Genomic DNA, 16,885 nt, shown 5'->3' on the forward strand with positions numbered 1-16,885 from the left:
GGAAAAAGACAAGAATGTCTGCTGTTGTCACATCTGTTTAACATTCTACTAGAGGTTCTAGCTAGGGCTATTAGGCAAAAAGAAGAAAGAAAGAAAGGGGGGGAGAGAGAAAGACAAAGAAAGAAAGAGAGACAGAGGAGAAGAAAGAAAGAAAAAATAATTCAAAGACATACAGATTGGAAAGAAGTAAAATTGTTTCTATTTAGATGTGACATAATCTTGTATATAAAAAATCCTGAGGAACCTACCAAAAATAGAATTAATAAATGAACTGAGCAAGGTTGCAGGACACATATCAATATACAAAAACCAATTGTATTTTTATATATTTGCAAAGAGTAATCTGAAAATAAAATTAAGAAAATTTAGTAAATTTAATAAAAGAAGTGCAAAACCTATATTAAAAAGCATCATTGAAAGAAATTAAAGAAGATCTAAATAAATGAAAAGACATTCTATGATCATGGATTGGAAGGCAATATCATTAAGATAACAAGTTTTTCTACAGATTCAACAAAATCCCAAAAGCCATTTTGTAGAAATTGACAAATGGATCCTAAAATTCATATGGAAATACAAGGGATCCATATTAGCCAAAAAATATTGAAAGGTAAAAACAAAATTAGAGGAGTGGCACTTCTTGATCAAGGCAATGTGGTAGTGGTATAAGGATAGACATATAGATCAGTGGAATAGAACTGAGAGTCTAGCAATAAATTCACATTTATAATCACTTGATCTTTGACAAGGGTGCCAAGACAAATCAATGGGAGAGAGAATGCTCTTTTCAAAAAGTGATGCTGGGACAACTGGATTTCCACATGCAAAAGAATGAAGTTGGATGCATAACTCACATCATTTATTAAAAATTAACTCAAAATGGATCAAAGACCTAAACATAAAAGCTAATGCTATGAAACTCCTAGAAGAAAACATAGAGGTAAGTCTTTGTGATTTTAGACTAGGAAGTGGTTACTTAGATATGAAAACAGAAGTACAAGCAGTGAGAGAAAAACCAAATGAATTGGACCTCATCAAAATCAATAACTTTTTGGCTTCAAGAACATCATCAAGATAGTGAAAAGAAAACCCGCAGAATGTTAGGAAATAGTTGTAAATCATATATCTGGTAAGGGACTCATATCCAGAATACTTTTTAAAAATTAATGTAACTCTACAATAAAAAAGACAACTCAAATTTAAAATGGGCAACTGACTTGAATACATATTTTTCCAAAGGCAATATGCAAAAGGCTAATAAGTACATGAAAAGATGCTCAACATCGTTAGACATTAGGGAAATACACATGAGATACCATCTCGCCTCTACTAGGATGACTATAATAACAAGTGTTAGTGGGCATGCAGAGAAATTGGGATCCTCATATATTGCTGATGGCACTGTAAAATGGTGCAACACTTTGGAAAACAGTCTGGTAGTTGCTCAAGATGTTCAACATAGAATTACCACGTGACCTAACAATATCCCCAGGTATATATAGCCAAGATAAATGAAAACATGTTCACATAATACCTGAATAATGATAGCAGTATTATTCATAATAGCCAAAAAGTAAAAACAACACAATTGTCCATCAACTGAAGAACAGATAAACAAAATAATATATCATACAAAGGAATATCATCTAACTGTAAAAAAAAAGAATGCTGAACATACTAAATGTAGATGAACCTTGAAAACATTGTTAAGTGAAAGAAGTCACACATAAAAGAACACATGTTGTATGATTATATTTATACAAAATGTCCAGAATAGGCAAATTCATAGAGACAGAAAGTAGATTAGGGTTTGCTAGGGGCTAAAGAAAGGTGGAATGGGATGTGACTGCCAATGCGTATGGGATTTTTTTTTTTTTTTTGAGGTAATGAAATGTTCCAGAACTAGATAGTGGCAATGCTTGCAAAACATTGTGAGTATATGAAAAACCACTGAATTGTGGACTTTGTAAGGGTGACTTGATGGTATATGAATAATGTCTCAATAAAGTTGTTATAAACAAATATGAACCAAATCAACGGTGACAAAATACCCTAATAAATATTAAGCTTTATCTTAAATCTTTTTGAGTGCTTTTGATTACTTTAACACACATCTTTTTCATAAACTAGTTTATTATTGTTATAAAGGAAATTCAGCATAATGATCAGCATATTGTAAGTACTCAGAAAGATTTGCTAGGTTGAATAGAATTCTCTCTTTTGCAAAATCACCCTGTACTTATTTCAGATTTCAGATTTAAGCAACATCTTATTGAGGGCCTGTCTACTATGTGCCAGGCACTGCGTCAGTTACTCTAGAACAGTTATCTCATTTAATCTTCATCACATCCTGGGAGGGACAAAATTCATGTCATTGGTACATGTAGATGAGAAAAGCAAGGTTTCAGTGAGTTAAATGTCTTACCTAAGGTTAAACCAAGATTCCTGACCACAGTCCAGTGCTCTTCCCATCACCCAACAGCTGCTTCTCGCCATTGGCTTTCAGTCATGTTCAGAAAAATACCCAGACCTACTGCCAGCTGAGAAAGCACTTGGCTTTTTCCTAATAGTGGAAAAAGAAACTCACCCTATTTGGAGACCTATTGATTAGACAGCACTAACTGACTGCAGTTCAGGTTGGGCACATGACGCAGGCTACCCAGCAGGCGTGGCAGCATCTGTCTGTCAGCAAGAGCTGGGGCAGAATTTCATCCTCTAGAGACATCCTGGACCATGTTAGTCTCTGCCTAAGACAGGGATGACTCTTCAGCTCAGGCACCATCTATTGATATGGGGGGTTCATTGACTACTGCGCATATTTGTTCTCCTTGAAGTGAGAGGAGAATGGGGTGAAATGATCAGGAAATAAACAGGAGATTGTAGAAAGAAATTTTAAAGTAAGTGATCTTAGTAGTTATCCTAGAGAGACATTCCCACATGAGCACACAGAAGCTAAGAATGTTCCTTGCAATATTGCTTGTGTAACTGGAAAATAGAAAAAAACCTAAATGCCCATCAATAGGGGACTGGATTAGAAATTACTTTCACCGATACTGTGGAAAATATTGAGGTAGATCTATAGGTACTAACTGTCAGGGACAGAGCTCCCAGACATACAGTGGAGTGAAAAAAATCAAGTTTCAGAAATATACATACAATATAATGATACCATGGATATACCGAAAAAAGAAAAACCACACATGCTAATCGTATTTATTACATTGAGTAAATATATGCTTCAATGTAAATGTGTAGACAAAAGACAGGTAACAATGCTTACTCTGGAGATGAGGCTGCCATTGGGGATGGCAGGCTGAAAACTATAGCATAATCTATACTTATGTACAATTATTGATTTACTTTACTTCAACTATGTATTTATACATTTCTTGTGCAATTAAAAGTTATGAAAATTTTAAAACAAAAATTTAAATACAAAAAGTAATAAATAGTTTACATTTATAGAGCAAGTTGAAAGCTTATTCCTCTAAATAATTTCAACTAGCAATTTAATCTTCATAGCAGCTCTTTCCAGAGAGGGGGATGATATAGAGAGAAAGTTGGTGATGGGAAGATTAGCTAAGATGAGTTACAGACCCGCTGAAATGGAGAAAGAAGAGAAGATATGAAGGTTCAGAGAACTTCAGAGCTGGAAAGACGATTTCAAGATTGCCTGGTCCAATCCAATGCAAGGGGTTGAAAACTAGAGGTGAAGTGACTTGTCCAATGTCAAAGGATCAGCTAGTGGCAGAGAAGGACAGAAACCCTGACCCCCTTATCCCTGGCCTTGTCCTGGCCCACCTGGCTATGGAGGCAGGCATGTTAGCATGCAGCTGTGTGGCTGTGTTTACCTGTCAGCCTCCACGCTGTCTCCTGGTTCTCAGGCCACCAACAAATTCAGAGTTCTGGAGTTTTTGCTTTTACTGCCTCAGTTCTGTATTTACTTCTTCATTTCTCATAATCCACCCTCCACCCTTTGACTTCCTACAGTCTCTCTCTGTCCTCCTTGTTCCTGAACTCTAGCAGCCACAGGGGCTTTCCCTACCTTGGGCCATGGTGGCTGCCTCCAGTTCCTGGGATGCTCCCCACAGAACAGCTGGGCAGTCTGGAGCTTCAGAAAACTGGTGCCAGAGTGTCTACTTCCTCTTCCATTGGGAGACTCCAGGAGAACCAAAGGCGGGGTTGGACTGCTGCACTGCCACCTGATTATCTGATTACCAAGCAGTTCACAACTGGTTTGCTCACTTGCCCTCAGGTTTTTCTTGGTAGTGTTGCTGGCTTGAGAGGAGGTGTGGAGGCTGTGAACTGTCACAGCCTGGTGCCATGTGGGCCTTTGATAGCTCTTGAGCAATAGGGCACTCCGTGGCAGGTCTTGTGCTATGGTGGAGAAGCCAGGAGGGAGAAGTGAACTGATGGAGCCTCCAGTGGGGTGTGGAGGGCTGTTGGAGGGAGCATCAGGGTCAAGACCCTGCTCACAGATTAAAGCACTTCAGTGAGCTGAGAACCCTGCTAGGTAACCGGCGGCCTCTCTTTTATCCTGAAGAGTCACTTCCTGAACATTAAATGCAAACAGAACCCACTCTGTCTGGATCTCCTTTGGTATAATTTCACCATATTTAGCTTTGGCAGTGGCATTGTCTTGCGTGAGACCTGGCAGGTGCAGGACAAATCACAAATAAAAGCAGTAGAGGAAGAAAAACTGGGAAGATTTGTGGAGGAGGTTTGGAAATAGATGGGAGGGTAGGAATGCCGGTGAACAAGGACCTTGATCCTAATAAGAAAGGCACAAGCCCTTGCAGTGCCCTTGTGGAGAGAAAAGTGCAGGTGGAAGAAGAGAAAGGGAAGGAAGGGGAAGGGCTCTGCCTGTGAAGAAAATGCCCACCCTGTCTTTCTCTGTTGTGGCCACTTCTCCCTGCATCCCCTGCTTTCTTGTCCTTCTCTCTCGGGAACCGCATTCACCAGCATTGTCCTCCCTCCTGTATTTTCAATTCTCTCTGTCCCCACTGAGCTCTTTTTTTTTTTGTAACTATGTAATTATTTTTATTTTTAATGTCCAGATGTGTAATATAAGGGCCAGAGCTCCCTCCGGGACTCAATTTTATAGATTCTTGATTGGTTGGTGAGATCAATAGGGATAGTTTCTCTCGTCTAATTTGGTTTCTTGGAAAGCTTTGTTCAAGTTCTCAGTGGTCACCTGATCAAATGGAATTAAGTTCCTCATCTTCTCCAGCTGTTTCTTATATTGTCCAATCCTTGCCTTTGAGAGAGACACCCATGCGGTACAAGTTTTCAAATCTTCCTTTTCTTCAGCATCCACGTGGGCTGTATATTTATCCTCTGGTGCAGGAAACTTCAGGGCATTAAACTTCTCAAGGTCATCCATCAAGCCTGCCTTGGCCACATTGGCCTTGTAGTAAGTGCAGTCAGTAGCTGGTAGATTCTTAGGTAAAGTAGCCAACCTGGAAGTGAGGGTTTCATTCCAGGATTTCAGGGAATTAGCAATGGCCTTTTGGTTTCGGGGTACGATCTCCACAAAAGCTACCCAGTCAATGGTTTTTAGAGGAAGTTTTTGCCCAGCCATCTTGGGATCCTTCACCGACCCTGGTGGCCTGTGGTCCACACCCCAGCTCTTATAGGGTAGATGTACACAAATGCAGTTCACTATTTTAACACAGCACATCTACCTTCAATCCTCATCCCCAGCTTCCCCGGCAGCCCCTGCCCTTTCTCTCAACTCCACTTCTTGGCCAAGCTCTTTGCCCACTGCTTTGCCTCCCACCTCCCCTCAAATGCTGCAGGCTGCCTTCTGTCCCACAGCTGCCTCGAAGCCATGCTCATCTCCCAGCTCTGAGAGCTGGGCACTGGGTGACTTTCCTGCTTTTATCCTGCAAGGCCTCCAGTAGCCCTTCCAGTACTGACCACTCCTCCTGGGCTTAGGTGACTTCTCTTTCTCGGTGGTCCGCCTACCTCCCCATCCACACTGTCCTCTTCCTCTCAGTCCCCATCACAGGCTCTCACTCCTTGAACTGGTGCCTCCCAGGGATGTGTCCACATCTCTTCTCTTCTCACTCCAATGGCTCCCACATGACACTGGGGATTCCCAGAGCTGTGTACTGCAGGCACCTTCTGCTGGACAGCTCTGCTAGGGGACTCTAAGACACCTCACAGCTGTGGAGCCCAGATGGAACTCCTCCCCTCTCTCCTTCCTCTCAAATACCTGCCTTTCCTCTTGCACGTCTGGTCTTGGTGAGTGAGGACACTGTCCACCCATCACTTCAGAGGACACCTGCGTGCCACCTTATACTTCTCTAGCTTCCTGACCTCACTTTAGCCCATCAGTCCAGCCCAACTCCTGAGGCTGTCCTGAAACTGTGCCCCTTGCTCTGCCTTCATTGAAGCCCCCTGCTTACCTGGACAACTCCTAACCAGTTTCCATTCACTCTTTCTCCAAATGGGTCACCAGTGATTTTTATGAAGTACCTATTCCATCAGGTTGCTTCCCTGCTAATGATCCCACAATGGATAAAGTCCAGACTTCTCAGCATCACCCTCAAAACCTTTGAGGGTCTTCCCCTCCCGCACCTCCCTCTCTCTTGCATGTATCAGCCTCTCTCTTTCTGAAACTTGTCTGCTTTCTCCAGTACCCAGGCTCAAGCATCACCCCTCCAGGAAGTCTTCCTGACACCCTTCCTCTACCACACCAGTATTCTAATCAGCAGCTGCTTCTTCTGCATTCCCTGTTGGCCAACTCATGCCTCAACATTATAAATACTTGCCTGTCTTTCCCCCAGTCCCCCTGGAGGGCATGGACTCTGTCCTATTAACAGTGTTTCCAGTGCTTAATAATGACAGTGGCTAATAGTAGTAGAATAGTAGTAACAGAATAGAGTAGTAGTAGAACGACTAATACAACCAGCGGTAGCTTTTATAACAGATTCTATTTTGAGGTATTTATGTGCATGACCCCACTTGGTCTTACAACATCCCTGTAGTTAGTTAGTGTTATTGTTCCGACATTATGGATGAAGAAATCCAGACTTAAAGACATTAAATAGATCATTCACAAAGAACTGGTAGAGCCAGATTCTGAATGCAGCCGTCAGACTCCAGAGCCTGGCGCTTCGTAAGTGTTTACTGCAATGTCTCAAACACAGTTGATTTTCCAGTGCTTATTTGTTGCCTGATAGAGTGAATGGATTAAAAGATGGTCCCTACATAAACAAATGGATGAATGCCTGAACCCACTGCCACATGCTGAGATGGGTTAACTGTGGAGGAGGAAGGGGCATAGGCAGGAGAGCTTAAGTGTGAGGGGGAACAGGAAGGTAAGCACAGCTAGGGTAACTCTGGTGGCCAAAAGAGAAAGTGCCCAATGACCAGGGAGACAACAGCCTGTTTTGTGGCGCCCTGGAGCCAGCCTGAACAAGCTGGAAACAGTTGAGAGAGTTTTGGAGCAATCAGGCAGTCACTCTAAGTAAAGTCCCTTGAGTTGCACCAGCCCGAGTGGCTGGAACTCTGGGTAGCTTCTGCCCACCCCACAACCTTGAGGAGAGGGCAGAGAACTCACATTCACCTTGGAGGGCCTGGATTTCCCCCAAAAGAGCCGGCATGGTCAGGAGCACTTAGAAGCACAAGAAGACTTGTTTAAGGTAGCCACTGGACAGGAGAGAGGAGGTGGAAGCACCACAGGGGCACGAAGCCCATTTACATGGTCAGGAAAACCCCAGCCAGCTCCTCTGCCTGGACCCTGGGGCTGAATAAGACCTGGGCTCTGGGTCTAGGGAGTTGATTTGTAGGTTCAGCCCCTCATTCGATTCCTGTGAGCCATTAGTCAGAAGGTATGTGGGTGAGGGTGCTGGGGAGGGGGAGACAGCTCTGATAGAGCCAACTGTCCCTCGGCCCAGGGGAGGGAACTGGGAGAGACAGGGAGGCTAAGCCAAGGTGATGAGCACCTTCCTGTCTGGACAGAAGCAGGGCTGTGCCCACAGGGAGGGACACCTGAACAGAGAAGTGAGGACACACCCACTGTCCGCATGGGGCAGGCCAGCACTAACTAGGTGGGGGTGGGGAACCTCCAGGACTTCCTTTTTTTCTTTAATGTTACAGATGGGGTCTGACCTTTCTAAGACCCAAAGAGACTTGGGTACTGATTCTGACCCTGCCATAAGTTTCCATTGTGCCCCTGAGCAGATGACAGTTTCTTTGCCTGTAGAATCAGATCCTGTGACTGGCTGGGTGCCCAGGTCTGAGGGAGGGTGAGAAGGTGCCCCACAGATTATTGCACAGGGAAGCCAGAGCTGGCAGATACCAGTGGCTTCCTCTTTCCCCTTCCTTTCCCACCCCTAGAAACAGACAGTCACCCTGGAGAAGGGATTAAACTGGTACAGCACCTCCATGAGTGCACTTCACAATTTACAAAGTACTTCAATTAAAAAAAATTTTTTTTTTTTTTTTATACTTTCATTTCAGGTTTGGGGGTACACGTGCAGATTTGTTACATAAGTACACTCCTGTCATGGGGGTTTGTTATACTGATTATTTCATTACTGAATACTAAGCCTAGTGCCCAATAGTTCTTTTTCCTGCTCCTCTCCCTTCTCCCACCCTCCAGCCTCAAGTAGACTCCAGTGTCTGTTGTTTCCTTCTTTGTGTTCCCACTTTTAGTGAGAACATGAGATATTTGGCTTTCTGTTCCTATGTTAGTTTGCTAAAGATAACGGCCTCCAGCTCCACCCACGTTCCTGCAAAAGACATGATTTCATTCTTTTTATGGCTGCATAGTATTCCATGGTGTATATGTATCACATTTTCTTTATCCAGTCTGTCATTTATGGGCATTTAGGTTGATTCCATGTCTTTGCTATTGTGAATAGTGCTGCAATGAATATTCGCATGCATGTGTCTTTATAATAGAATGATTTACATTCCTCTGGGTACATACCCAGTAATAGGATTGTTGGGTCAAATGGTAGTTCTGTTTTGAGCTCTTTGGGGAATCATCATACTGCTTTCCACAATGGTTGAACTAATTTACACTTCCACTAACAGTGCATATATGCTCCCTTTTCTCTGCAGCCTCGCCAGCATCTGTTGTTTATTGACTTTTAGTAAAGGACATTCTGACTGGTGTAAGATGGTGTCTCATTGTGGTTTTGATTTGTATTTTTCTAATGATCAGTGATATCGAGCTTTTATTAATATGTTTGCTCACAACATGTATGTCTTCTTTTGAAAACTGTCTGTTCATGTCCTTTGCCTACTTTTTAATGGAGTTGTTTGTTTTTGTCCTGTAAATTTGTTTAAGTTCCTTATAGAGACTGGATATTAGACCTTTGTTAGATGCATAGTTTGTAAATATTTTCTCCCATTCTGTAGGTTGTCTGTTTATTCTATTTTTAATTTCTTTTGCCATGCAAAGCTTTTAAGTTTAATTAGATCTCATTTGTCAATGTTTGTTTTTGTTGTGATTGCTTTCAACATCTTCATCATGAAATCTTTTTCTTTAATGTTGCAGATGGGGTCTGACCATCATGCCTGGCTAATTTTTTGGTATTTTTTAGTAGAGATGGGGGTTTTACCATGTTGGCCGGGCTGGTCTCGAACTTCTGACCTCAGGTGATCAGCCTGCCTCGGCCTCCCAAAGTCCTGGGATTACAGGTGTGAGCTACTGCGTCCAGGCTAGAGTATAATAATTTTTAAAGACAATTTTTACTTAGGGACAGGAAAAATAATTTGAAAGTTGGGTTGGAAAAGCAGAAATGACCAACATTCACATCCCCCAGGAGGCCTTTCCTAGGCCAGTAGGAGCCTGCCCACTGTTCCTCTCCAGTGACACACCAGGGACAGGAAAGGAGGGCCATGACTAAACATGAAGACCCAGTGCTTGGCAGACAGGTGAGGTTTCACATTCCTGCAAGGGCAGTTCAGGTGGCCCTCTCCTGATGGCAGGAAGCCACCTGGAACACAGAGCATGACAGGGCACCACAGAAATGCCCCATGGAACCTCATAGGGATGGGTGCAGCTGACACATGGGGTGGAGTGAGGATGTGCAGGCCTCCCGACCCAAGCAGCTGTGTACAGACAGGGCTGGGGACCACCCAAGAGAGAAAATAGAAGGGAGAAGTAGGACTCAGAGCAAACAAACAAATAAAAAAATGCAGGGAGAAGGAGGGAAAAAAGGGGGAGGAGGAGGAGAAAGAGGCAGGAAAAGAGAGAAGAGGAGGAAGAAGAGGGAGAGAAAGAGGGAGAGGAGGAGGGGAAGGGAAGGGAAGATGGAAAGGAGTCAAATGAAACCACAGAGCTTCGGGCAGGTGAGGACTGAGCGAAAGCCAGGCGCCCGTGCCTGCAGACAACAGGAAGATGCTCTCCTTTCCTGTGTTTCTGAATTTTCTAAATTATCCATGATGGAGAGGTATCCATTTGTAATGCTGACTTTTCAACAACATAATAAAAGGGGAAAAAAAGAATTTGAATGGTGTGCCCAGCCACTAGAGTCCCAAGGCTGAAAGCCAAAATGATTTCTTGAGAAATGTTAGCAAAGATTTTCTATGCGATGGAGGAGCTACTGGTGATTTTTCTTTTTTTTTTTTGCCAATCAGTTTGAGCTTATGAGGTTAGCCTTGAACTGATGACCTCGCCTTCGCGAGCGCCATGACCTCCGGCGGGAGCCACTTTGGACCCCCTGGTGATTTTTCTTTAGATTTTTTTGGGGGGGGGTTGTTTTGTTTTGTTTCCACTTTCCAAATTATCTAAAATTAGCAGGAATAATTTTGGAACCACCAGAGAAAGAAATACCAAAAAGTGGCTCCCTCTGTCCTTAAAATAACAAAAACAAAAGACAGAAAGGAGGCTGAGCGCAGTGGCTCACACCTGTAATCCCAGCACTTTGGGAGGCTGAGGTAGGCAGATCACCTGAGGTCAGGAGTTCGAGACCAGCCTGGCCAATATTGTGAAACCCCTTTCTCCACTAAAAATACAAAAAAAATTAGCCAGGCATGATGGTGTGTGCCTGTAATCCAAGCTACTCAGGAGGCTGAGGCAGGAGAATTGCTTGAACCCAGGAGGTTGCAGTGAGCTGAGATTTTGCCACTGCACTCCAGCCTGGGCGACAGGAGGGAAACTCAGTCTCAAAATACACACACACACACACACACACACACACACACACACGAAGAGAGGCTGTGAGTTGGGACGATGGAGAAGAATGCAAGATGAGGGTGAAGGAGTGAGTTGGGACGATGGAGAAGAATGCAAGATGAGGGTGAAGGAGCAAGTGGCAAAGCCAGGAAGGGAGGGACCAGGGAGAGCAGGCAAGGCCATTGCTGGACAGCAGCCAGCTATGCAGTGCTTCCCAGTCATCCTGTCTGTCAATGAACCCATGTAGAAAGGTGGCTGCCTGTGCCTCCCAGGATACTCTAGGTTGGGGGCAGAGCAGTCCTGTTGGGCAGCTTCTGGTCACTCAGCATGGGATCACTGTCCTCCTAGCACATCCAAGCTGCCTTCCCTGGGCCTCCCTCCATCCTCTGCCTGCAGGCTCGCTAAGACAATGTCAATAGAGAGACCTGGGATCCTTAATTTCAGAGAGGCTGCTTTAGAGGGGATAGTGGTGGGCTTATTTTGTGGTTGGGGCTGCTCTTAAGGGAGGAGAGAGAGGGCAGAAGGGGCAGGGAGGGCACAGCCACACAGCTGGCAGCCAGGCCAAGAGGACCAGCCAGGAGCAATAAGTGTCTTGAGAATGCTGGTGATCAATAAAGATGTCTTTATTGTCTCTTCCCAAAGCACACGGTGTCTTTAACAGAGCTTCATTCACTCCCAGGCAGACTGGACAGAGGATAGAGATGGAGCCATAACAACAAGGTCAGGATTAGAAAGGAACAAGGCGGGGCAGGGGTGACAGGGTGGGTAGCCAGAGGGCAGGGCTCAGGGAGCCCCAGCTGCAGTGACGAAGATGTTCTTGTAGCCTTTGATCTCCTTGACCTCATTGCTGCTGATGAGAACCTGGAGCTGGCGGGGTCCGGCTTTGGTGGGGTAGAGGTCCAGTTGAATTTGGAGGGTGTGTCCAGCCACCAGAGTCCCAAGGCTGAAAGTCAGAAAGGGCCTATGAGAGCCTTGAGGAGTCCCTGCCTGTGGGGAGGGTGATCAGTTCCCCTCTGGATGGGTAAGAAGCTCCCACTAGCCACCACCTCTAAGCTCAGCCTTTCCTGAGGAGGGTGAGAAAGTGGGGGCAGAGAGGTACCACACAGGAGACTGAGGAGGGTCCTGTGATGCCACAGGGCGCCCCTTATCCAAGACCAGCACAGGAGAGGTAGGCAGAAGTGTCACTTACTCCTTAGCTATCTGACCATTGACGAGACCACTTCCCTCCAGCACCATCATGCAGCTGCTCAGAGCCACCATCAAGTTGTTGGTGAGGGTGATGTGGACTCTCAGCGCCTTTCCCACCTCAGCTCTCTCAGACACCTGTGCAGAGAGAAGTCAGCAATCTTGTGCGCAACTGGCCTCACTTCTGCACTCTGGTTCAGTTACCCCCCACTCCAGGTCCCTGGCGACCACCAGGAACTACCGCTTAGGGCTAACATGCTATGAGTATGATCTGAGAGTGTTTGAGATGAGCACATACAAACACCTGTCTTAGGTCACAATACCCCAAGGAGCCACCACCAATCAGAAACTGCCAGCAAGCTGAAACCTGTTTCCCTCCTCACCATCTAGTTCAAGATACCCACAAGATGTCAACAGAAGCCAGCTCCAGTGGGTGGGTGGTGGCTACTAGGAAGGCTGTGTTAGAAGGATCCTGAGGACAAAGGATCATAATCGATTCGTGTCTAACACAGATGTGGGGTAAGGAAGTGGTGTCAGGTGTGCCACCCATATGCCATCAGTGATGTAATTCTACCCTTACATTCATCACAGAGGAAATAATGAGGCCAAGGTCCCATGATGTGTTAATGGCAGAGCCAGGACCTGACCCAGATGTCCCAGACCCCAGCCCAGGACCTTTCCCCACACTGCTGCGTCTTCATCAACATCAGCAGGGCATGCACTCAAGTTTTTCCAGGTATGCTCAGTGCTGTGCCACGGGGCAGCACCGCCGTGGCCTGTGAGTGGGAGGCAGGCATCCTCCCTACTTGTTTCTGGAGCCCCTGTGCCTACAACAGTGCCGGCCAGATGACGGACATCAGTAAACACGTGTTGAACTGAAATGAGCTCTGACCACCCACATCATACTAGGGTCTTGTCCTGGCTGGGCCAGAAACTCAGGGAAAAGGAAAAACATACATGACTTCTCTGGAGTCCAAGCAAAAATACCAAGTCCCTTGCACCCTAATGAGGGTGTCAAAGTAGAACAGGTTAAAATAACTGTGGAATCATCTTTATGTCCCTTACTAATGGGAACCAATTAGCAACCAACTTGGCATTTGCCATGTTTGCTTCAGGTACAGGGCAGGGCCCTGGCCACAGTCCCAGGCTTGTGGCTGCACTTGCAATTCTGTCCACTCTTTGCCCCAGCACAGAGGCTGCCTGGTGTCAGCTGGCTGACAGCCTGACAATGTGCTTAGGTGAAAACCGGAGGGTATGCCAGCTGATTTATGGTCCAGAGTTGCCCAGTTCTCATTTGGGGTGGGGACAGGGGTGCTGTTGGGGAAGCCTCCAGGTTTGGACTAGGCAGTGGGTAAGTCTTTCCGAGTGGGAGGGGCAGGTGGGGAAACGAGGCTTTTGGGAAGGAAACCCTGGTAGCAGGAGATGGGGACCATGCCCACACTCTTCCATTCACCCTTCCTTCGCCTGAAATTCCTTCTTTGTTTAATGGCCTTGCTGGCCACTCAAGCATCTGAACTCAAACTCTTAAGCTCATTTTTCATTTGTTTCCCTCTTTGTCACCTCAATCTTGTCAATATTCACCTTTTTTTTTTTTTTTTTGAGACAGTCTCACTCTGTTGTCCAGGATGGAATGCAGTGGCATGAACTCAGCTCACTGCAGCTTTGATTTCTCCAGATTCAAGCAATTCTCCCACCTCAGCCTCCTGAGTATCTGGGACTAGAGGCATGTACCACCACACCAACTAACTTTTTAAAAACTTTTAAGAAGAGACAAGATCTCACTATGTTACCCAGGCTGGTCTTGAACTCCTGGGCTCAAAAGATCCTCCTGCCTTGGCCTCCCAAAGCACTGGGATTTCAGGGCTAAGCCACCACACTTAGCTGGTGTTCACTGTTTGAATTTGACTTTGTGGAGTCTCTAAATCTGTCTTCTCCATCTCCTATTCACTGCCTCTCCTATCTCTCTGCCTTTGCAAAAGGATTTTCCTTACTTAAAATGCCTTCACACCCATCTCATTTCTCTATACAGCTTCCTATGCATCCTCTGAAAAATTGTACCTCCTTTGAGAAGCCTTCAGGCCCCACCCCGCATCGATACAGAGTACAAGACCACACCACATTGTGCTGGAGCCATCAGTGTGGTATGTGAGGTGGTGACAGTGTCTTGCTGGCTGTCCCAGCACCTGGATTGGGTGAGTCTGAGAGCCTCTGAGCCCTGACCTGTGTCCAGACACCTACCTCAATAGACAAGTGGGGAGGCTCCAGAGAGACATCTTTTAGGACCAGCATGGACCTCCCTGTCTCTTCAACCTCAGCGATGCCAGACACGCGGATGAGCTTTTCGTCCGTCAGCTTGTTTCTGTAATTGCTGTAGGGCAGGAGGAGCGGCCACTGTGTCTCTAAGCATATACAAAAGACACCATGAGTCCAGGACATGGGGCAGAGAGAGGGGGGTACATGTAGATGTGAAAGAGAAAAAATTAGAATTTTCACGTGAGTTGTAAAAGTGCGAGTGTGTGTGTGAGAGAGATATGGACAGTGTTCCACCATGCACACACTGCCCCCAAGGCTCACTTCTCCGGCTCACCTGGTGGGGTGGCTTCAGAGGTGCAACAGCTGGCAGCTTCATCACCCGGAATATGTGTGCGTTGGAGGAGGGGGTCTCTGTGTGATCGGGCTGGGCCTGCCCCACTGTGTTCATGGCCCCCCAGCTCCCCTCCTGTAGGTGGCTTCTCAGGCCTGCCTCACACTCACCCTTCCCAAAGTCCAGGTTCAACCGCACCATGTGCCTCCAGAGGGGCTTCTGGGTGCCACCCCCATGCAGCAGGGCCTGTGCACAGAAGTGCACCACCAGTCTGATGGGCCCCCAAGGGTGGGTGCTGTCTGGCACCCTCCAGATACGCAGCAGCAGCTGCAGGTCCTGGCCCCACTCGGGCATCCTGGCCAGGTGAAGCTGCAGCTGCACTGGCTGATTCCTAAGATCCCTGGATTCCAGGAGATCCAGGAAGGGCGAAGAAGCTCTTTGGGGGCCCAGCATTTTCCGAGAAGCCTTCATGAAGACAGCTCTCTCCTCAGAGGATCCTGCAGGAGGGAGGGATGGAGAGGACCGGTGACTTTCCTGGGACAATAAGGCACAGGAATAGCAGCTCAGGGAAGCAGCGTAGTGGCGCAGCTGAGCCACCACTTGCTGGGTTCAAATCCTTGCTCTGTCTCAGTCCTTTAATCTCTAAGGGTTCAGTTCTGTCATCCGTAACCCAGGGATTATATCTACTCTCCTTATAAGGGATTCCAAAAAAGCCTGGCTAAGTGAGTTGCTGGCTGCAAGCACTCAGCACTGTTCTCTTCCATCACTATGGCCACCAGCATCACTGTCATCATCGTCATGAAGCCAGAGGCTCCTCTCCTGGACCAGTATCCCTCCAGCTAAAATATATGCTCAAAACTTATAAACAAAAGAGCTTCATCTCTTGCCCATGGGGGCTATTCAACACAGAGACTTAACCTGAACTTACCCCAATCTGTGGACTTCTCTACAGCAGTTGCTATGTGCCAGAGGCACTGTTCCCAGTGCTTTCTATGAATTCAGTCATTTAACCCTCACAACAGCCCTCCAAGGACTGTTATCCCATTTTACAGATGAGGAAATGGAGGCACAGGGGTGGTAAACTGTGTCCAGGCTTACACAGATCATGGCAGAGTCCTGTTTAGTACTCAGGCAGCCTGATTCCACACAAGCGCCCTCCATGGGTGTGTCCCACACCATCCACAGGCCCTGGGGCCCATCCTCCCACCTCACCACTTCCCTCGCTACCACCCCTCCTGCCATGGACATAGGGAGACAGTGGCACCACTCTGGATGGAGTTAAAATACAGGACATCCAACTACATTTGAATTCCAGATAAACAACAAACGATTTTTAGTATTGTACATTCCATGCAATATTTGGAGCATACTTATATATTAAAAATCCCACTTTGAATTTCAGATAAACAGTGAATACTTTTTAGAATAAGTATGTCACATAAAACATTTGGGACATACACAATAAAATATTTGTTTATCTAAATCTATCCAGAATTGAAATTTGACTGGGCATCCTGTTTTTTTATTTGCTGGTAACCCTACCCAAGGGTCATATGCCTGGAATCCAGGAAGAACCCCTAGGAGTTTGCCATGAGGAAGAGGTGATTAGATGCTGACGGTTTCAACTTGGAGCCATCCCAGCTAGGGGGCAGGACAAAGAAGCTTAAACCAGCCCTCTCCCCAAATTTCCAGCCTGGCACCTTCTGGGTACTTGTAGGAGCTGGTGATGCTCTGGCGCTGGTCTGACCCCACCATCTTGGTGCTGATCTCCTTCCCGATGGAACTGGTGTTGTGGGCCAGGATTTCCTGGGCCTGGCCATCCCCGAGGAGCCAAATCACTTCATCAGCGTTCACCTCGGCATACACAAAAGGGGTGTCATAGGCCAGGTGGACATCCCCTTCCCTGATGGCCTTCACAGAAGCCGGGCCACAGCAGAACAGCCCTGTGGAGGCAACAGGCTACTGATATGGGGGCCAAG

The 16,885-nt window shown here is 46.2% G+C and overlaps 1 protein-coding gene and 1 long non-coding RNA gene across 3 annotated transcripts in view; one reads left to right on the forward strand and one right to left on the reverse strand.

The window, feature by feature from the left end:
- Positions 1–11,743: 11,743 nt before the first annotated feature.
- The window catches only part of TGM7 (transglutaminase 7), a 30,682-nt gene continuing 25,540 nt past the window's right edge, over positions 11,744–16,885 (reverse strand). For both annotated transcript variants that reach the window (XM_078334092.1, XM_017976796.4), the window contains exons 9-13: positions 16,607–16,849; positions 15,077–15,403; positions 14,561–14,721; positions 12,327–12,460; positions 11,744–12,080 (exon numbers count right to left, since the gene is read on the reverse strand). In XM_078334092.1, coding sequence (XP_078190218.1) covers positions 11,921–12,080; positions 12,327–12,460; positions 14,561–14,721; positions 15,077–15,403; positions 16,607–16,849 — 1,025 coding nt within the window. In that variant the 3' untranslated portion in view covers positions 11,744–11,920. The remainder of the gene's footprint in view (positions 12,081–12,326; positions 12,461–14,560; positions 14,722–15,076; positions 15,404–16,606; positions 16,850–16,885) is intronic.
- On the forward strand, positions 12,711–14,565 carry LOC118144834 (uncharacterized). The gene is made up of 3 exons (XR_004729637.3): positions 12,711–12,841; positions 12,914–13,058; positions 14,352–14,565. It is a non-coding gene; the product is annotated as an uncharacterized LOC118144834 (long non-coding RNA).

This window comes from Callithrix jacchus, chromosome 8, assembly GCF_049354715.1.
Source record: "Callithrix jacchus isolate 240 chromosome 8, calJac240_pri, whole genome shotgun sequence".
Taxonomy (NCBI): domain Eukaryota; kingdom Metazoa; phylum Chordata; class Mammalia; order Primates; family Cebidae; genus Callithrix; species Callithrix jacchus.